Source organism: Enoplosus armatus, chromosome 12 (genome assembly GCF_043641665.1).
Source record: "Enoplosus armatus isolate fEnoArm2 chromosome 12, fEnoArm2.hap1, whole genome shotgun sequence".
Taxonomy (NCBI): domain Eukaryota; kingdom Metazoa; phylum Chordata; class Actinopteri; order Centrarchiformes; family Enoplosidae; genus Enoplosus; species Enoplosus armatus.
Genome location: NC_092191.1, coordinates 20,985,622 through 21,008,496, shown reverse-complemented (window position 1 = coordinate 21,008,496; position 22,875 = coordinate 20,985,622). Strand labels below are relative to the sequence as shown.

At 45.4% G+C, this 22,875-nt stretch overlaps 1 protein-coding gene across 1 annotated transcript in view; it reads left to right on the top strand.

Annotated features, from left to right (window-relative positions):
• b3gat2 (beta-1,3-glucuronyltransferase 2 (glucuronosyltransferase S)) overlaps positions 1-22,875 on the top strand; it is a 37,566-nt gene that overhangs the window by 12,270 nt on the left and 2,421 nt on the right. Inside the window, exons 2-3 of the mRNA XM_070916030.1 lie at positions 6,497-6,641; positions 17,115-17,263. Of these exons, the coding sequence (XP_070772131.1) occupies positions 6,497-6,641; positions 17,115-17,263 (294 nt within the window). The remainder of the gene's footprint in view (positions 1-6,496; positions 6,642-17,114; positions 17,264-22,875) is intronic.

Below are 22,875 nucleotides of genomic sequence, written 5' to 3'. Positions count from 1 at the left end.
GCGCCCTCACAGCAGCCTTTTAGTATTTTTCCTTCCCCCAGTCCAGTCCCCGCGGAGGAGCTGCAGAGTTTGCTCTTGATGACAAGCCTGTTCGTAAAAAAAAAAAAAAAAAAAAGAAAAGGTGGAGCTCTGTGGTTTCTGGCTGTCTGAGAGAGTTGTTTTCTGGTCTCGGATATGGACTGGATCACCACATTACATGCGGGACTCATAGCCTGTCCGAGACCCTGATCCTGCTCACTGAGATCAGGCTTCTTTTGCCGCTTTTAAACGCGCTTATTATTGTTCCAGGAAGGACACTTCTGTAAACAATCACTAATATTTAAAAAAAAATCCTATGCTCTTACATTTGCGCTCTTCCTTCAAACCCCTTTCTTTACACAACTTTATCATTTTGTTGCTGTTTGCTGTGATGAATAAGCCGTATTGATTTCATGGAGCTGCATCCCAGCCTAAAAAAGATGGGGTGTGGGCTTCCCCTCCCACTGTAACAACAATGTATGGATTTTTATTTTTTACTTCCAGTGAAAAATAGGCTTTAAAAACGCATGCACAGCACACACACACACACACACACACACACACGCACACACATTTCCCAAAATAGAATTCCTTCCTGAGCGGAGGATTACATTTTGCTCTTCTTCTTCTTCCACTCCATATACTTGCCGAGATTGTTGCAGTGTTGCCGAGCGCGAGATTCTGTAAACCCTAAAAAAAAAAAAAAAAGGTGTAAAACTGTTTTTGAAATAGTTTTTTATTATAATTTATTAGCAGCAGCAGCAGCAGCAAAAAAAAAAAAACTTTTCTTTTTAAAAGAAAACAAACACGAGATGATAGTAAAATCAATGAATAAAAGATTAGGATTACTCCTGAACTGGCAAGTAAAGAAAAACCTGGGCGGCGGCCAGAAAAACAGAGGAACCAAGTCGCTGGTTAGCATTTAGGGCGCTAAAGGAACGAACGCACAGCTGCAGTCGGAGCTGCCAGGTTCCTCCTCGCTGCAGCTTCATTCCGAGACTCAATAAATCTTTACCTCCCTGTATGAATTCTGATTGCATTATTAATTCAGAGCGATCAGCTTTTGGCAGACATCATGCTGCTGTTGGCCATTTGTTTGTTTGTTTTGTTTTTTTTTGGGGGGGGGGGTCGTTACACCTGTCATTACAGAGCACATTACATATATGTTTAACGTCTCCTTGCTGTTCTGAAGCTCCGGAGACACGGATTACAATAATGTGCCTGTATCTACGAACGTAGGTGTCTTGAAATGTGCGTTTAAAGATCTTACAGGCAAGTTGCAACAGAAACTTGGCTCATGAAAGCAACAGTCCTCCTTTTACGTCTCAGAGAAAAGCCGAAGCAATTTTCCTCCCAGTTCTCGAGCGGTTGCGCGCGTGTCCTTTGTAGAAATGCTGCGGCCTCCACTTTTACCATCCAGGCCTTTGCTTCATTCCTGGAGATAATTGCTATACTCGTCACTGCATGCAGATGCGATAACCATTTATATGAGAAACCCTTGACGGAAAACTGCCATCTTTTATGTGGCGCTGGAGCCTGTTGAGGCTTCATGAACCCCCCCCCACACCAGACCTGATTGAGGAAAGAGTGCTTTTACTGTTACAATCTGCAAATCAGAAGACCTAAAACGCCCCTAAAACTTCACTATTCGCTATTCCCAATAACCGCTTTAACTGAGCCCCTATTCCGTTTACTGTCCCCTCGCGTCTGCTCATGTCACGCTATTGGATTTAGTTTTCATTCTGCCTGCCAACAGGGCATTGCTTTATAATAGCAGCGTGTACCGTATGCTCAAGCGACCCTCCCTGTTTGAATAAAAAAGGTATAACTAGAAGTTTGTGTTGCAAACTTTCCCTGTGCCAGCAGTAATCTACAGATGGCGGCATGAAAACCGGCATGTGCTACAGCAGTCGCCACCGAGCAGAATAATGTACCATCTGTTGAAACGCCGTCACCCCACCAGCTTTGTTTGGCTCCCAGCAAACATCCTGACATTGAGTTGTTGTTGTTGTTGTTGTTGTCGTTGTTGATAAGGCGGCATGCGCCAACGCTGAAGGTGAAAATTGAGACAACATCTGTAGTCAGCTGCCACTTGCATCGGGACATAAAATACAGTATCTTTCTGATATCAGTCCACAAAGCTGGTTTAATAGAACTTTTTTTTTTTTTTATCATCCTATGATATTATGTTGTTAAAAAGGTTGCGCTTGATTAAACCCACACTGACCTTGGCCACCCCTCTGATCATTACTGTCTGTCAAACGCTTGCTCTGTATGCCGGGGCAAAGATTAGCTTGTCATCCTGAATGTGATTTTTATCCTCAGACCCCCCCCCCCCCACCGCCGTTGATGTCGCCCCGCCTCTGCCAACATTTCTCTTCTCACTCATTTAACGCAGAAGAAGCTCGACAGGCATTTATTTGAGGCAGGCGTCGTCGTAACGAGGCTACAGAGTGGATTACCGACATCACGAGCCCTCCCTGCATCTGATTGGTCGAAATCAACAACGCGCAGATCCGTCATTGGTCTTCTCTTCTGATTCTCTGACTAGGAAAACAGCAGCGAATATGAAAGTGAATTGTTTTAACCGCCAAAAAAAATGTTTTTGAATCATTTTGAGGCACAAAAAAAAAAAAAAGACAGAATCCTGCTTCTTTTCATGGCTGTAACACCTACCTGATCCTGATTTTTAAATTAAAAAAAACACTTAAGAGCCAGATTTTCTTCGGCAGAAAAAAAGAAAATGTAAATGTTGGTCTTCTAACAGTTAGAAAGTTGGGCCCCTTGTAAGTCCGGCCAGTGTTTCTGAATATGTCCGCGTACCCGTGGACTCTGTCTCCACTCTGACCCTCTCTCTAATAATGTGTGAAGCTGCGCTGACCTTTGAGGCGCTGCATTCAAACCAGGGGATCATTAGCAGTCAAACCAGGACTTAAGCGCCTGAGCCAAAATAACGATCGTACTCCAGGAATGATCTGGGAACGACCGGCGCGCAGAGTCAGCCTCGCTTTCTTCTTTTCATCTGTGTCTTTTTTCTCTCTTTTACACAAAGCAGAGGAGCCGGCGTCTTTGAAAAATGACCTGAGAGAGAAAGGCAGACAGCAGCGAAAGAGAAAGTAGAGGGGCGGGGGTGGGGGTGGGGGTGGGGGGGATGGCGGAGGCTTTTAGCGTCGCACAGACCAACTCGAGGTGCCGCGGTATTAACGGGGAAAAAGGGCTTCAAAGCTGCTGGCGTCGCCCAGGGGGCCCTGGCAGGAGAGGGCGCGAGGGGCCGAAGGGAATGCCAGGAAGGAGAGAAACGAAAGCGGGGGAGGGGGGAAGAAGAGGTGAAGGAAAAGGGGAAGAGACGCTCACAGTGGTTCTGCAGGTGGAGGTGAGGTCAGGCGCCAGCTCGCTGCACGTCATGTTATTTATTGGACGATGAATACGTCACAGTTATCATCTCTGACAGTGTGATGTAAATAAATACATCATTGCCTTAACACAACAGGGGATCAGCCAGCTCATGAAAGCTTTTACATTCCCTGGTTTGACTAGTAGCCACAAGGAGGGAAGGTGCACTGCGACTGTCAGATATATATATATGTATATATATATACATATGTTATTTTATGTCTCCCCCTCCGTGATTGCTTGTTTATGATCCATATTATCGCGGATCTTTCAACCTGCAACAAGCTCCAAGACTCGAAACTGAAATGAAGAAAAACGTTTTAATTATCTCTGTCAAAGAGATGTTGGCTGAGGAAGAAGCTGGAGGCTGGAGAAGATGGATTTAAGTCCCAGAACCAGATCCAAACCGTTACGGTTTGTGTACAGATTCATTCATTCACTCAGTCACTCACTCACTCATCCGACACACAGGACACAGCGTGAGAGTGAGCGAGCTTCTTGAAGCGTTGATGGGTGCGCTTTTTTTGAACCAGGCTAGATGCCCTCCAGTCTTTATGCTAAGCTAACCGCATCCAGCAACTCCAGCTCCACGCCGAACACATCCGCGCGAGAGCGGTATCGATCCGCCAGCCCTAACTCTCCCCGAAATAAAATCAAAATGGGGTAAACGTCGCTACGCCGTCGTGGTTTTGCCTTCAGTCGTGAGTTGAGGATGCGCTCCGTTCCCAATTTGAGTGTTTGCATCAAAAGTGAGTTACGCCACGTTACACAGTGGGGAAAGGAAAATGATCTGTTTGGATTCGTATTTGTGTGAATCAACACTGAAACACAGGTTTAGATTTTGTAATGCATACGATATGCGACGACATCTGTCCGGTCAGCACTTCCCTTATTTATTTAATATCTGTATGTGAACAAAACACCAGTATCTTCTTTGTTTTGGCCATTGTGACACATGCCGTCATGGTGAACAAATGCAATATTTTGCACGATATGTACGTACTGCACATAATAATCAATGCCTGAAAAAAAAATACGTCTTAAAAAAAAACAAAATTTCAATTTCAGCCGAGGCTCCTCGGTTAATTTGGGACTCGTGCTTCAGGAGCGAAAACAGCCCTGCTCCTCGAAGCGGCACGACAGACCTGGAGAGCATGCATTTATTCTAGCGCCGTATATGAGGAGCAAAATAGCGTTTCAACACTAACCACAGAGGCAGGTTTCAGTCATGGACCGAACATCAAATTCACAATGTGAAACAGGGGAACCAATCTCACGTCAGCGTGTTGTTGCAGTAACCGTCTCGGGCGATGCGAGTCTCGGTGCTGCTTTTGGATTGTTTGTTAAAGCCTGTGGCTCGAGTACAAAGCCGCGCGTCGTTCCCCCGCTGTGGCTTTGATGCCTGACGAAGGCCCATGACTGAAACTTCACTCATCTCTCATAACAACGGTGTGACCGCGATTCAACCGTCTACAGTTTTGCTTCTGTCTTTGAGCTCCGACGAGGCTCCATGTGCACTTTGATGCGTTAGTGACAATTATGTGACGTCTGGCTCAAGCAAACGCAACATTTTAGTTGAGGTACAGACCGTGTTATGCACTCAGCTTATTCTGCGTAGGAGCCGAAATGCAATTCATTGATGTAGGTTGAAGTAATAATTTAAGTTCATTTAAAAACAGTAAAAACTACAGCAATGTAAGTTAATTGACTTAGAAGGAATCAGAAAGATTATTTACAGGTATTTTCAGTTCACATGTGCAATAATGTAATAAGTGAATCATTTAAAATGTTTGTGGATTATTTAAAGGGGGATACAAAATGTCATTTATGTGATATCTGTAATGTTTGAAAGTGGGTAACTGTTGCTGGCGCTTTCAAGTAGCTATGCACCTTTAATTGCTTAATTGATGCTCCCGTGAGGGGGGAGGGGTGGGGTAGCCACACCTTTTTTTTTTACCTCTCTCTCTCTCCCTCTTTTCCTCTCCATAATGATTTCTGCTTGGATTTAACTTTGGACACCTTTGAACATCAAGTGTGTGTGAGCCGAAGTAAACTGTTTACAGAGCGGTCCCGTGGATTTTTCCGATGTGGATTAAGACGAGAGGGGTCGATAGAGCGACAAGCTAAGGCTTTCATTCAGACAGTGGAAACCTACAGCCGGGTCTCCCCCTCTCCGTGATTGCTTGGAAGTTTGCAGCAGGAGTGTAAATCCTCTCCGTACATCGTGCCATACATACACTTTGGTTTTAGTGTATTTTTAGCGCTGCGTAGCGATTTTGGCTTTGTTCTGTTGTTTTGTCATGAGCGACTGGCCGGGGGGGGGCTGTTTGGGTGAGCGATGAGGAGCAGTGTCTGTGTCTGAATGAATGGGCTTTTCAGGGTGGCCGGGGCTGGGAAATGGATTCACTCACTCACACACACACACACACACACACACACACACACACACACAGATATGTGCAGATACAGATGTCTCATATTCCGACACAAAAACTCCGTCCTCACACAGTCCACTCTCTCTCTCTCTCTCTCTCTCTCTCTCTGTCTTTTATCTCGCTCTCTCACTCCATGCACAGTGAAAATGGAAGGCCGCTCTGGGCAGCACAGTTTCATTTCGCCTTCTATTCAGTCAGTCCTTGCAGATGGAATGAAGAGATCTCTGATCACTCACGCAAACTGACACGCACAAGTCATTCGTTTCAGAACCGGCGCGTTCGACTTCATGGACGTTGCCCGTGGGGCTCAGGCGTCGTGTCCGAGCTTGTGCTGCGACTGGCAAGAAAACTGGACGCGCATCGGCAAAAAGTCTGGCGTCACAGCTGCTGTTCCTACTGCCTGCTGTTTCTTAAATAACGGTCAAATGGCTCATCACATAGGAGACTATACTCAAACCCCCCCCCCCATCTGCTGGACTTTAAAAGCCTGAAACTTGTAAATTAATTCCTCCAATATGTCAGAGGACAATCTTTACACGATGTATGAGAATGATGATGTGTATGTGTTCAGCCTGAGTGATGTGCCAGTTGTGTACTGTAAGCAATAACTGAACAAACCCCCCCCCCCCTTCCTTCTTCTTTCGTTGCAGATGCGTAGCACTCGAGGCGTGTCTGTTTGGCCCGTGGGATTTGTTGGCGGCAGAGCGTATGAGCGCCCCCTGGTGTCCGGGGGCAAGGTTGTGGGCTGGTACACCGGCTGGAGGCCGGACCGACCCTTCGCCACCGACATGGCAGGTAATTAAACTGACTCATGATTCATGTTTGTTCACCGAAATGACCAGAAATTTAGATTTAATAGATGTGTGGAGATTTCGTCATAGTGGGTACCAGAATTTGTTCATTTCCCGTCACACCTCCAGAGGCTGATTCCTAATGACTGTGGTTACTCTGACTTTTCCTCTAGCGTCACCTTCAAGTCAAAAAGTACCACTCGATCAGCCCCCCTCGGTAGATTTGCCGTCAAATTCCATTCATCGTCTGATTTGAATAAAAATCTTTTGATTCTAATGACCCCCTACAATGCACAACAAACACAACATTTTTAGCCCCACTGCTGAGCTACAGCTCCGCCAAAGGAATATCATTAGCATTTTGTTTGTTCCATCCAACATTTTGAACACAGACTTTGCAGCCTCTCAGGGCCACTGGTGCGGCTTTAGAAGTTTGTCTTAGTTTTCTTAAAGGGGTACGCCAACAATTTTCACACATGATTCCCGTTCCGTTATACATTTGTAGTCTCCAAGCCCAAGCCCACAGAAAACATGTCACAAACTGGAGACGCGGAAAAACCAAGCACCAACCCCCGGGTCTGAAAAGTGAAGCCAATGCGGAATTGCATTGACGTGCATTCTCTCTAATGGCCAGCAGGGGGCGACTCCACTGGTTGCAAAAAGAAGTCCGATTGTGTAGAAGTCTATGAGAAGATGACCCTACTTCTAACTTGATTTATTACCTGAGTGAACATTTTCCTGATGAGTTTCAAATCTCCTTCCATACGGCATGATGTTCATTTAGTAAATTATGGCCCCATTTAGAGTAAAATAGACGATAGAGGGGCTACCTTGTGATTGACAGGGTGATACCACGGTGACCTGTCAATCAAGATAGAGGCGTGCGGTTGTACTAAAAGACGCTTGAAGGACTTGGCTGTTCGTTTTTTCCCGGTAAGTACATTTACAAGCTAACTTTGTTAGCAGCTACCTAGCACGGCGTAGCCAGGAGCCGGGTGCGGTCAGGTTATCGGTATACTGTAGGTAGTACGTCTTCAGGCTCTCAGATCCCCAGCTCCACCCACTCGTCCAAATATGGTCACTTCTGCTTCCAAAACACTAAGACGGCGACGGCCAAAACACCAAGTTTGAGGCTTCAGAACGGTAGTCCACAAACCAACGGGTGGCATCGCGGTGGCTACGTCCACTTCTATTACGCAGTCTATGGGGAAAACGTAGGCAATTATCAGGCCGGGAGCATGTAATGACAGGCCCTTTCAGACAGAATGCGGCACCACTGCACGCTGAAATAAGGGCTTGTGCTGCGCTGCACCCAAAGTGCTGAAAACAGATCAAATCAAATATCAAATCTTTTTCGCAGTATCTGACCTGGGTCCTGTGTTATCGCCGGACCTTTGTTCCTCTTTGCTGAATTTTATCGGACACAGCAGGATTGTTTAAACATGTATTTTGGCTGAGCATTCATGTTACGTCTGGTGTTGAAAACCTGCCGAGTGAAAGAGTAAAAAATGTTTAAGCTCCCGGCACTTACTCTGCTCTGGACTGTTTAGGAAAGCAGCGAAAATGAAATGATTCTTCTTTTGAGTTCTCAACGCTTTGTGGAAACATCAAAAGATTTTATTGATCGGCTCACTGATCACAGAACAGTTGAATTCAGCTGGACTGTTTTGGCCTGCCGGCTTTCATCGGAGCGGAGCACAAACAGAAACCAACGCTCTTTTCTTTCTATGACTTTACTTGAAGAGATCTGTTCTGTTCGGCTTCAGTTTTTTTTTTTCTTCCCCCCACTGATCAATTTACCATAAAATGAGATCTGATCTTTCCAATTTAATATTCTGACTGTTAATCCTCCACACAGGAGCCCCTGTGCTGCGTTGCTTGATTGTTTGTTCCTGAGATAAATCACAGAGCAGGATTGCAGGAGTCTTGTTGAATAAAACTGCTTTGAAAAGCGACAGATTATCAGAGTTGAAGGAAGCCGGTAGTCTCAGGCATCAGGAGACAGTTTATGGGTTGTCTCAGAAAGACTCCCCAGGCCTCAGCATAAAGTCTGTTCTGCCCTCTTGAACAGTTACTTTCTATATATATAGATTACAGTGACTTATATCCATATTAAGAGGATGTAGACACTGTCATGCGTCAGCGTTTGATTATTATTTTATTAACGGTCTTGAGCTCTCGCTTTCTTGCCCTGCTGCCTTTTGCTTTCTAAAAGTAACCTAAGCGTTTGCTCTAGCAGGCAAATGTCACGATGTTGCAACTTACATTTGTGAGAATTTCTACATTCAAGTGAAAAAAAACAGCTTACGACTGAAGAGCCTCAAATTTAGTGGGAAAATATAATATAATAATATATTATAATAATATATTCCCATCCCCCTCCTTTTAGTGGCATTTTGATTTTGCACATAGAAACCTGAACAGATGCACCTCTCGGTCAATATTTCCTGTTGTGTTGATTTGCAACATTGCAGTCTTGCTACCACCCCACCATGACATGGCCCCCATTTCACCGCAAACACACATACCACTGTTCAACTTCCCATCTTGCCGCAACAATCAACAGAAGTTTCTTCCCTAACCTCAACAAAGACGCGTCAGTAGGCCTAAACTTGACCAAACCTTAAACGAGTAGCCTTTATGCTAAGCTAGGCTAATGGCCCCCTGGCTCCAGCTACCACACACGGAGCTAGGTTGGGTTAGCTTTTATTTGGAAACACAGATGTGCCTCGTGGTTATTATCGCGCTAATGGAGAGTAAAGACTGAGCAAACATCTCCGTGAATCTGTTTACATCTCCGTGTCTCCGGTGTAACAAATCCAATCACTGGAGCGTTCGGCGCCAGCCTTCCCTCTGACCTGCGAGAAAATAGCTCATCGCGCTGACCAAATAATGGCGGCCTGTCCGTCACCACTCATTATCCCACTCCACCCACACATATGCTGCATTTAGACTCTCTGCAGGAGACACTTGATGTTAATAAATAACATTAAATGTATGAAGTGTTGTTTTACCATAGATGCAAACGATGATTATTATTCCAAACATGTGGACACAGCCAAGGGCAATGCCGCAGAGCACACATGCGTTCACACTCTCTCACACACACACACACGCACACACACACACACACACACACACACACACACGTCTGCCCTTGAGATTAGCGTTAATTAAACCATGATAACAAGAGCGAGCCTCTCTTTTTCTCTCTCTCTCTCTCTCTCTCTCTCTCTCTCTCTCCTCCACCTTTTTCCTGCTCCACCGCGGCCCGAGATCTCATCCCTCCATCCGGCTCCACCTAATCTCACTCTCGCACACAAAACACACACACACACACACACACACACACACACACTGTAATTATCAGCCTTACTTTTACACTGCACTACATAATTACACTGTCAATTTGCAGCACTAAGATTTACTGCCGTGGCGGTGGCACGGTAGCATTCTTTCCCTTTGAATCCTGCAAGAACAACAATGGCCGCGCCGAGCGGATGGCCCAAACTTTATTCTCTCTTAAATTATTATTCATAGGATTTACAATGGGGTGTCTGCAAGAGCGCTGAGTGAGTGCCAGTGCGTGTCCTAATAGCATTGTGTTATATGGCGCTGTATTGTTAGCAGATCACTAAAGCCTCCCATCTACTGCTCTGTCTCATTTAGCCAGACACAATGGAGCCTGGACAATGACAGTGTTGTGTGTGTGTGTGTGTGTGTGTGTGTGTTAGACATGTAGTAATTGCATGCATGTGTGCATGCACATGTCTATATCATGCATTTATATGGAAGACACAAGAGCATGCACCTGCCAGCACTTGAATTGATACGAGCGGACAAGCGTCCATGTTCCAGGACACGCACATGTACACGCATGCAATTTTCCAGTTGAGCATGTACAAAAATACAAGACACACCACCACAAACACAGTTATACCTTTTGTTGAAGTGGCACTCGAGCCTTGGGACTGCTCCCTGAGATAGAGACATGAAAGTGTTTAACCCCCGGTAACCCCGGTGTTTATACCCTGCTCCTGAGATGGCGAGATGAGAGCAGCAGAGGGGAGGATAGAGACAGGCAGTGTGCAGGAGCAGTTAAAAGACCCTTCCTCCTGCACTGCTGAAGAGCCGTGGTAAGAGTGGGACTGAACAGAGACAGCTGAACAGGGTAAGAAAAAAATAAATAAATAAATAAAGCACATTAGCAAAGAGGATAAATGTTGCAGATCATAAAAAGAAAAAGGGTCTTGGACATATTTGTACAGTTCAGTCAGGGAACTTAAGTCAAGGTTTGAACTGTTAATTGTAACAATAAAATGCAATCGTAGTGTTTGGCGGCTTGGATCTGCTAATGCCATGCTCTGGAACACGACGCAGATACACGGCGATGGGTTGGCGTGAAGACATACTGAGGGGGGGGGGGGGGGTGCTGGAGGTGGGAGTCACGGACAACGTATGATTGGACGGTGTATGGGGCATGTGTCCAATAAGACGACTTCAGGCTGATTTTGACGGCATAAACAAAGTTGGATTTTAAACATAGCACTGCAGATAAATGAGCAAAAAAGGGTATTTTAATCAAATTATCTGTTCAAATGTATTCATTTAGATTATGTGGTAGAAAAAAAAACAATCAGTTGTGTTTTTCATCTTATCAATGCAAACCTGAGGTTTTTACAGTGTGAAGCGCCAGGAAAGGAAACTCTGTCCCAGCCAAAGTACAGCCGTTTCAGCATGTACTTTAAAAAGGAACAGGACTACGTTGTACAGTTGTTGGATGGGGGATTTTAAACCGATCTGCTGCACTTGGAAGCTCCACCGTTTGAATGCTGCTCTGCACTCCGATCAGGGGATGGAACCTTTGTCCTCCATGTCTGATTAAGCTACTTGTTAAAAAAAAAAAAAAGAAAAGAAAAGAAAAACCTGCATGATTTTGGTTTGCAGATTTTCCCTTTGTTCACACTTATTCTGAAAAAGTATATTCCCTCGCGGCATTTTAAGATGAAAAGAAACTGGAAGAAGCCACGAGAGGTGAAAAGTTGATCGAGGATTTATATTACCATAATAACAAGAGCAGACTTTTAGCATTTAGCCATTAATGAGGTTTGTTTCAGTTCATACAGTACAGTCGTTGGAACATGGAGGCACACATGGACACACAAGCGAACCCTAAAAATCCCGGGTTGCGCAAGTATTTTTCTGGGATAAAAAGGGAGCAGACTTTGGCGAGAATTCCTGGGAAATACTGGGATCGTGTGCCCTACTTCCTGAGCTACCTTCCCTCATTATTTATTGATTCATTTATTTTTCTGTTCCGCCAATTGGACTACGAGAAGATGAGGAGGTAGTTTGGGTCGACCTCTGAACGCTTTGGAACTGCTTACCTCAAAACTGCCTCCGTTTAAGCCCTTAAGAAGAGCAATGGTCTTTCGGAATCACCACCCAGACGCACATTTAATTGCTAATGAGACCGTTCTAGTGGAAAATAATGTGCTTACTGTGTCTTCTGAGAGAAGTTGGGACTGTTTTTGCAGAGACAGACAGTAGTTTTGGACTTGGAGTGGCCTTCAGATGAACGTGGTGGTTTCTGCTCGATTTGTGTCTCAGTTGCTGGTTGGTACTTGTTGCCATGGTGTTCTCGCACTGCGCGTCCCAGTGATGACCTGAACTGTGTGGGTGGTGCTGTGGCACCTTTCTCCTTGGATTCTCAGTTGTCTTTGTCGAAACAAAAAGAGAAATCTGTCAGTTTGAGGATTGTTCTCTGTGTGTGTGTGTGTTTCCTGAAGTACATCTTAGTGGGATCACCGTAGTGTTATATCAAGTGGTGATAGAGGTTGCCTAAAAAAGTTAATTTATCATTGGCTTGTGATTTTGATGTCACAGGTTTGTGGTTGCTGAGTGTTCGGATATCTGTTTTTTTGGGGGGTTTTTTGCCCTGGAGGTAAACTCTTTTGTATTTGGTATCAGCCTCTGAACAGAAAATGAATCACGGAGCGATGGGATGGAACAGAGACGGGGGAGAGGGGATGAGCAAAGGGAGGAAACGAAAATACAAAAGTCGATCGCTTGCTAGCGTGCAGCGGAGCGATCACATGGCTCCCTCAGGCTACCAAAGCTTCAGGTTACACTACAATAAGACCAATCAATGAAGCACACGGGGCTGCGCCAGGCATTGTTTCCTATCTCACGTCGTGCATCTCTTCTTTTAGCCTCTTTTCTCCCAGATCCTCTTTTCCATGTTTGATTTTGATCGTGCAGCTGGAAATCCCGACCTGGCGATGGTGCTGGAGGAAAGTGACTGCGCTGCATTGTGGGCAATGAGGAGGAAGAAGAATGTGTTATAGGAGCGGAAGGATAAATCGGTTGAGTGCTCTTTTAAAATGTCAACCGACAAGTCATCGCTATAATTAGGCCACTAATGCCCCTTTTTGAACAAGTAGTTCCAGATAATAACAAGACACACAATCAAACCTACGTAACGAGATCAGAAACGAAGTCCCTTTTGCACATTTGCAGTTCCTGGGCTATTACTGGGAAATTACACCCCCAGTGCAGGGACTGGGTCTTTTTGGGTCCGGGAAGTATGGCTAAATTTAGACTCTGGCTCCTCCTGTAAAAATGCAGGTGAAGTTAGTGAGTTGTTGAAACGGCGATGGGCCCCCAGAAACAGGCTCTAAACAGGCAATAAGCTCACAATTGTACAATTCGCTCATAAAAAAAATTAAAAAAAAATCTGGGCATGCATAATCAAGACAGTTGCAACCATTTTCACTTGATGATGAGCTGCAGGCAAATGTCCCCCCCCCCCCCCCCCCCCTCAACTCCCCAGAAAAGGGTAATGTGGCATTCAAGAGATGCATACAGTCATATAGGTCAGCGAGAGTGGGTCAGGAGTAAAGTGGGACAAAGTCAGTCGCAGAGTCTGGACAATAGCCTCTTGGGCAAACGTGGCTCAGATAAGCTGCGATCTCCATATCGCAGAGGCTGGCCGCGGGTTAGAAGATGCCTATCTTGTAATTGCTCTCATATCTACCTGCTCCACCTGAGCTGCATTTATCTCCGCGATTAGCCTGCAGTATGGCACCGAGAGCAGTAATAAGCCCAATACCGGGGTAACCCAACAGCTATGTAGGTATTATATCAGGTGTGCGTTTTAACCCTAAAAATGGCCAAATTGAAATATAGTGGTCATCATTACGAAATATAACCTTCAGTCTACAAACACTGGTTCTGTATGTCTTTATAACTACTCTCAGTCTCACCCTGGTGTGCACGTGTCTGTCAGTGTGAGGACGGAGGGGTTAGGGGTGCCTTTTGCGGCGGCTGACCTGGCCCTAAAAATGCAGCAAACTTGAGCCTATAGAGGGCCCGACGAGCTGAACGCAATTTGCAGGTCTGCGGTTTCTCCCCCCTGTGCGACCCATGCCGACACTCGCGTCACTCAGAGGGCTGCTGTCTGCGTGGCCACGTGTCAGCACCTCGGGATAGCCGCAGCCTAGAAACAAACTAAAAAAAAAAAAGCTGTTCGGCTGCGGCAGCGGAGAGGAGGCGAGGACGGTGAATTACTCGGGGTGAATTCCCACAGTAATGCACTGATTGCCGAGGCGTGCCACCCACGGAAGATTTGCATAAATAAATATTCAGTAATTATGTCGAGACCCTGCGCATGGAGGATCCTGTCACGCTCTAAACAAGAAACTTCGGCATCCCTCAGAGAAATGCCGCCCGCCTTAAAACATAAGTACACCTGCGCTTTCATTTGTGCTGTCTTGATGAGGCATTAAAAAAAATAAATAAATAATAATAATAATAATGAGGACTGTACCGATGTTTTAGCCCATTTACTACATTTGCTTTAAATGACACCATGGGGTTCAGAGTTACTCAATAAGCAGAATGAAGGGGAGACGGCGCTGATGGGATTTGTTTTCAGCCCAGTGGGGGTGTCCTGAGGCTACGGCATGCAGGAAATGCCACATGGGACAAGAAACCATAAACCATAATTTCAGTGTGCTATCTCTGGAGAGCTCAGCCAACGTTTGGACAGTTTTTAGTCATATTTCACAGTCAGATTAGGACATTAGAGCCACTTCATAAATGTATGATAGACGTTTTCCTTTGAGAATGAATGATGTCAGTATTTTACAACACTGAGAACAATGTCGGTTGGTTAGTTTCACATTGGCCAATACTTTGCTGTATGAAATACCTGCCAAAGTACTGACTGTCCCCATCAGCCTCAGCTGTACTTTGTGTTTACTTCTAATTAGCAAACGGTAGCGTGCCAACAGCGATAAGCGAGGAATGGCGACCATGCAAACATTACCGGTTAGGTGCCAGCATGTTAACGTTTTCATTGTGAGAATGTTAGCATGCTGATGTTAGCATTTGGCTCAACGCACCACTATGCCTGCTGCCAGTAAGGCGTCATAGAGCTGCTAGGGTAGTCTGTAGCCGTAGGTGCCGCGAGCCTCGGTTCCAGATCCATGTGTTACACACAATCAGGCCATATCATGCTTTGATTATATGTCCCACGGTAACTTTACTGACAGCATTGTTAGTGAAAAAGGACTGAGGACCTTTCTTCAACTCACTTAATGTTGACCTCCATCGGAACAATTTCCACCGTTATCGGGGAAAAAAAAGCCCAAACACGAGCAGTGCCAACCGATCACAGTTCTTGTGGTCTCCTTTAGCTGTGGTGTCCCAGACATGTAGTTAAAGTTTTGAGGAGGCAGGCAGGTCAGCTGCGGCATAGCTATGTAACGCCATAACACACACACACACACACACACACACACAAATCTAGCTTAAGTCTTGTTATCCAGTCAGTATCTTTGGTCATTTTGAATCAGAATCAGAATCAGATCAGAATCAGAATCAGAAATACGTTATTGATCCCCGGGGGGAAATTGTACAGTACCGGTGCTCCCATTCAAGAGTAGAAAGTAGCATAATTTAGAACTAAGAGTATGTACAAAATATAAAAATAAGAAATAGAAAATACAAAATATACACATTTACAGTATTTAAGTGAAATGAGGTAAAAATATATACAATAGCAATGTATATGTATGTATGTGTTGCACTAAAGTGTGTGACTATATATGTATTGCACTTAAACATTTAGAATAAATAGTGAGGTGGTGTATGAACAGGTGAGGTAGATACAGATTTCCAGTCTCTAATTTTGGAAGATGGGATAGGATTATTTTCTTCGGTTAAGACCGCTGATTATGATTTTATTATATGGCTAAAGTAGGACCAAACAGAGGATGTCGTGATGAAGACACTTCCTGAAGATGGACAGGTGGAGGATAGACTCTCCGGAGCGTCACATGGGGAAAAAGTGCCCTGCCGACTTACTGAACAACAAATGCTCCACACAGTTCAATCATATTGAGCTGAGGGGACGATTACCAGCGCCTGCCAGCTTTAAAAAAAAAAAAAAAAAAAGGGGGGGGGGGGAGGTCTGACAATCATCCATTTAAAGTGTTGTTTAATGTGTTCAAAACAACTCGAGACTGCTGGAGATCCACAGAGGCCCGAGCTTCAAGAGCGTCCGTTAATAAAAATGCAAAAGGGCTTAATGTGGCAATAACAACACTGACAAACTGCAGACTGCTGGCAGAAGCCAGCCAGAGGCCAGAACCTCACAGCCAGACAGAAGAGGGGGGGGGCACTTAACAGAATATTCGCCACAAAACTACACTGGAAAAAGTACAACGTGTAATGACAGGGCGACCATTTGGAAGTCTTCACTTGGAACTCATAGCTTTTTTTCCCCCGTCAGTAGCAGGCCAACTACTGACTTAGCTAGAGGTGGAGGCAAAAAGTGGTGGCGTGTCACCTTCAGACCTCTGTCCTCGGGGTCAGACAACACATCAGATGTGTGAATGACGTGTTCATGGGAACAAGGGCCAGTACGGCAGCAGAAGGGATTAGCTTCGGCGTTCGGTCTGTTGCTGGAGCATAAAAAAAAAAGAAAAGTGGATTATTTGAGCCACGGAGAAAAAAAAACCACTTTGAACACTAATCTCAGAATCACTTTGACCTTCGAGCATATTTCTGGTTGTAGGACAACATCTTATTGCTTTCGAAGTAATTGCGTGGAGTCAGATTGTTCTCCCGCCGTTACCAGTTTTTCCTAATCGGGTTGATTAAATCTGGTTGCAAGCCGGCCATTAATCCCCACCTCTCCTCTGCTACAGCACACCGCCATCACGAGCGTTCCGACTTCCCTCTGACTTTCCCGTCTCATCTATAGTGCCAATTATGGCAGGAGAATGGCAGACCCCTGTAGTAAAGGAATTTCATATCAGCCCGGATCATGGTCATTAGATACACTAATGCACTCTATCATTTTCTGCTGTGATTATAATGGGCTCATGATGTGCTTTTAATCCACGCTGGGTAACCTCCTCAACCTCTCTCTCTTTGCTCTCTTTGCCCCCCCCCCCCCCCCTCCCCTCAGGTTTCGCAGTGAACCTCCAGGTGATCCTGGCGAACCCGCGGGCGCAGTTCAAGCGGCGCGGCTCCCAGCCGGGGATGCAGGAGTCCGATTTCCTCAAGCAGATCACCAAGGTCACCGAGTTGGAGCCCAAGGCCAACAATTGTACCCGGGTCAGTAAGCAGGCACCGCTGTCGCCATGGCACCGCGTAACAACGGGGGGGGGGTCAAGGGCCCCGTTAGCTGCTCGCGGCTTCACGCTGAAGTAAAAGGGACATTTACCAATGCCGTTGTATAATGCAGACACAGACAGCCAGTCATTTCCATGGAGGGATGCACACATGCAAACGCCTTATTCAGATATAAACAGGCCAAAAAACACAAAGACGCCGATCGTTAGATATTCAGCGAGGTCCTTCCTCATGGACTTCTCATCCGTGTTCAGCAGATTAGTTGTGCTGGATGAAGCTTGACGGATGTGCCTCAGGTGTTATTTATACCCCATGAACAGATACCGAAGCCTGGCACGACTTGCCAGAAGACGGGAAACTAATGAGTTTGAGAAATTAGGGACCCGTCATGAAATGCCATGCAAAATGACCGAAAGAGCTTTATCTTCCAGTTTTTTTTTTTGAATTACGCAATACAGCCCAATGAGCCATAATGGACCATTGTTAGTCAATAGCTGACCTTCGTAATCATAGACACCCCCCTGCCCCCCCCCCCCCCCCCCCTCCCAGTCTTTAGATAGCTATTCATTTCCACCCACAACATTAACATTCCTGCAGCTTTTATGTGGACTTTTACACGCGGGGTTCAAACACGACTATTTGATTCATTCAGGTTCATGGCTAAAATATTACGTTCTTTTGTACGTGTTCGTATGAGAGGTATAAATGCATGCAAGCAAAATGATATACATTGAAACAATAAGGCAGACTGCATTCTCCGTCTCACTCCCCTCAGTCACACCGTCTGATTATGTGGCGCAGGATTGATCAGTAATGTCATAAGTAAGTGACACTGCATATTGGTGGCGGGTGACACAGTCCAGGGTTCAATAAAACTCCTATTTATCTGTCTTAATCGAGCACTTAATGTGTGTGTGTGTGTGTGTGTGTGTGTGCGCCCGCGGCAGATACTAAACCGCAGTCATAATAACGGCTACCATCACAGCAGTAACCAACCGTGGGGCGTCTCTCCCCGCTATTGACAGCATGAGTCATGCTTTAAGCTGGTGGCACGGGCTAAACTTAGACACACACAGCTTGAATTGGATAGAAACGGCGTTATGGCGCTATAAATTCTAGTTGTGTGCTCAGACAGCTTAGATCGATGCGGCTCATCTCAAATCACCACAGCCCCTGTTGGCACTTGGCTTTATGAAGCCACTCATCCTCTTGACAACCGTCACAGAGCCGCCTTAAAGGACTTTTTTTCGTGAGAAATGGATTATTACGTTTTGTACCGTTAAAAAAAAAAAAAAAAGGAGTACGTGAGCCAAAAGTGCCACGTCCCCAGTCGCTCCGAACAAGCACAACTGTTAAATTGCTTTTCTGATATTGTTTATTAGCAATGTTTGTCAGTTATTAGTAAGTCCGTCATGGCCTGATACACTATGTTCATTAGCCATTTCCTGTTTGGGATCTGCTAATTGTCAGCGGACACAAACACATTTCCACTTGAGCCGAAATCATGTGTCACGGCTGTGTACGTGGGGGTGGGTGTGTTGGGGGGGGGGTAACAGCACACAGGGGGGGAACAGGACCATAATGCACTGAGTAACAATCATTGTTGAGCCTCTGAGGTACCCTGCCCCCAGGAAGGTGCTCCTGGTTTAGTCCAGTCCTCCAAATGGGGTAACCACACTGATAGTGATGCTGGGATCTTTTAAAAAAAATAAAAATAAAATTAGAGAATAGATTGAACCTAGCTAGCTAGTGTACAACAGTGGATGTAGTAATGAAGGGGGGTTGGTTAAACGGAAGAATACGGTCAGGGACCAGATTTCCCGGCTACAAACAACACCAAAACTGCTGGTTCAGTCCAGTAATTTGGAGTTGTGGGCTTTGGATAAATATTTCAGCCGCTAAAATGAGTAAACCCCAATTATTTCATGCTGGAAGCCAAGTCACCATCCTGCTTCCGTCCCTCCATTACACCGCAAACACTGTTTTCAGCCTGTGTGGAGAAAAGGTGCGGCAAGCAGCTGCTTCACCTGGAGTCAACAAACATGAAATCTAAATTTACTCTTTTCACCTCATGTGTGCAGGTCACATCGTTGCACCGTCAGTCCCTGGTGGGTTATGGGTAAATGCTTCCTGCGGGGAATAGGATAAAGACCCCCGGAGCTGCTGGATCATCATTTACAGCTGGCTGCTGCCGCTGCTGCTGCAGACGGCTCTGTGTTGAAACTATCATCATCATTATCGGCCCCATTACACTAATGGAGGGGCCCTGCCGCTGATATTAATACAGGCCATTAGCGGGCTGTGACATCATCAGTCATCGCCCAGCGCCGCACAGACAAGCGGACCCGATATGAGCATTTATCACGTCACAGTTACAAAAGCAGCGGGAGGTGACCTCATGACTCACAAAGCCACTGTGGTGCCGCCAGAGGACTCAAGACAGTTCAGCATAACTCACAGCCAGGTGTTGAGTGTCGAGTGTGACATCATCACCGCGAAGCCACAACTGTCGGGTTGTTGTGCAGAAAGCGCGATGTCATCATGAAATGTCAGTTCACTCAATTTTTCTTGTTCAGAAAACAAGACAGTAAATATAATGTAATATACATCGAATGCACCATTCCACCAGAGGTCCATGTCAGTTCTAATAATAGAAGATATATTTGAAAAAGTGGTCAAAATAAATGAATAGATCGTTTAAAAAAAAAAAAATTATGTAAATAATGCAGAGATCCATTGTGCACCGTTTACATACAACATAGTCATCGACATTCAAGTTCAGTTGTTAAATTTGAGATTCGAAGTCTACTAAGAGTAAAAGAAGCACAGCTTTAAGGGTTCTTTTGTGAATAAATCATTTTGCAGGTAAAATGATATGAATGTGATTCATAGTTCAGCTGCGATTTTCTTTTCGCAGTTTTGTAGGACGTTCTGCTTTCATTATCTATCAGGAAGAATCTTAAACCTGCTTGCCTTCTCAGCAGGCGTTAAGAGTCTGTGTGTGTGTGTGTGTGTGTGTGATAAATATGATGCTGGAGCCAGGTGTCATTAGCTTAGCTTAGCACGACGACTGGAAACAGGGGGGAAAACAGCTAGCCTGGCTCTGTCCGAAGCTCAAAATACACCAAACAACATCTCTAAATCTCACGAATTGTGAGCATTTCATATCTCATTTGTTTAATCCATACACAAATAGTAATGTTGAAATGACAAGACAAGACAATGACCACAAAACCTTGTCATTTTTTACAGATAAGGTAGATATAATATGTTAATTAGTCAGCTTTAGAGGTGGTAGGTGGATTTTTGAACTTTGGACAGAGCCAGGCTTTATGCTAATCCAAGCTTTATGTTGAATGGACAAATGTGAGAGTGGTATCAATCTACTCATCTAACTCCCGGCAAGAAAATGAATGATGTGTCACCCAAAAAGTGGATCCGTTGCTTTAAAGTGGACTTAATCTTGTTGGGAATCTCGTATTTTTGTCAAGCCTTCTCCAGCTCCATAGAAGACGAAATCCAGAAAGGCTTTTCCTGAGGGGCTGAGTCTATTTTCAGCGTGAATTAAACCTTTCATGTGTCTGCTGTATTACAAGATTTACCAAACAGACTCACGCCTTCCAAGAATAACCCGAGGAAACCCCCTTTAACTTCTCCTGTAGAGCCAAAAACATCCTTGCCATCGTCACTCGTAAGTTATCACCTATAACCAACAACTCTCCGTGTAATCACCATCATCATCATTTACTAATGTGAAGAGAATATGCAGTACAGTACAGTACATTGCATCATTACATCGTGTGCCTGACAGGTTCAAGTAATGCCGGGTGTTGCCACGATGGGCAATGTGTCATTTTAGGCAGTTACAGTCACACACTCGCGTTGGTCCTCAGCCAATCATAGCTTGCCGTCTTTCACGGCGTGCGCGATGTCACCGGGGAGGGAGGTGCCAGGGGCCGACTTCCGGAAACAAGAATGCAAACAAGCGACGGGCGGTGTGTATGGCGGTCTTGTGATCTTAACCTGTTTCACAGTTTCACCTCGCAGCACCAACATCATTCTTCTTTTACCTTGAAATATATCCCTCCGGATTTTCACTATCTATTGTCTTTCCAGTTGCTGTGTTAATCGGGAAGCGGTGAAATGATAACTTTGTTTTGTCAGATTCCCTCCGTTTATACGACTTGCAACCTGGAACACGGCCGTACGACACGAGCTCCCCACCCGGGTCGGGCTGCCATCGGGCATAACTCTCGAGCTTTGTTATAATCAATCGGGTTTTGGCAGTTGTGACTGAAATGATTTGATATCGATGCCATCTCCGGCGGCTGTGACACACCCCGACTCCAGGCTCTATCCACTTTGAGGAAGGCAACCGGGATCAGATGACAGAGCCTGAATCCCGACCTTGACAACGGAGGGCAGAAATGCTCATCTGATGGCCGGGTCAGTATCTGGAGACGACTGACAGGAGCCGTAATGTAGTTAGAGCGGGGGAGTAATGGCAACAGACAGCAGTGACAGGACAAGAGAAGAGGGGGAAGGCAGGAACAGATGGAGACAGATGATAGCACAGGAGGAAAAGGAGATGGAGCAGAGGGGAGGGAGAGTAAAAGCCTGTGTAGAGAAAAGGGAATAGGTGGATGGACTGATTGAAGGTGGAGTTAAAAAAGAAGACAGACAGGACGACACAGGAGAGAAAAGGGACAGAGGGAAGTCTGCTGCCATGGACTGAAAGACTAAACTATAATAGACTGTCTATTTCATTTGCACTGGCTCTCAGGTTTTCCGCTAAACTTCGTTTTTTATCGTCTCAATGTGGCTAAATGCATCTCTGACCACCAGTAGATCTGGTTTGGGTGATCTGATCCTCAAAGCGTCTTGAGTGCATTGACAAATGGATTTCATGCCTCTTTCCCTCTTTGTCCCATTAAGGGATCATTCTAGGTTTATCACAACTTGGGTCTCGAGATTGAAAGTTTATTCTCTTGACCTCGAGTCCTTGAAGTGCTCAGAAAAACAACAACACTACAATTCCACGACAGCTGGGCGAACTCCATCTTGTCGAGGAAGATTGCGCGATGCGATCGAAAGCTCCAGAACAGCTACTAATGGACCTGGTGGCGTGATTGTTTTGATTCCACTGGGTCTTGTGGGTTTTTGTCATCATTTCTATTAGGAGGCTTTTTTCAAAAAGATCAAGTTCGACCGAACGAGAACATGTCATTTGTTGTAATTCGAACGCAACCCACGTAGCTTAACCCTAAACTAACCACTGACACGGTCCTGGTCCTTCCGAGGTCTTTCCATATGTGGAAGTAATAAAATCGTTCATCGCCGAGATCTCGGACATCTCCGGGGAAACAGGAGTGGTCAAGTTTTAAACAAACACCCAGGTTAGGGAACTCATTTTGAGGAGAAAGCCAAGGCGAGCAGTAAAATGACTGTCAGTCGTAAACGTCCACATCGCAGTTTACTGGCCGACTGCTATGACCTACAGTACTTGCCGTAGCTGCAACGAGGGATTATTACCAACACTTCAACTGCACTCACTTCTGCCTTCAAATAAAGTGGTTTATGCAATCCTCCCAGAT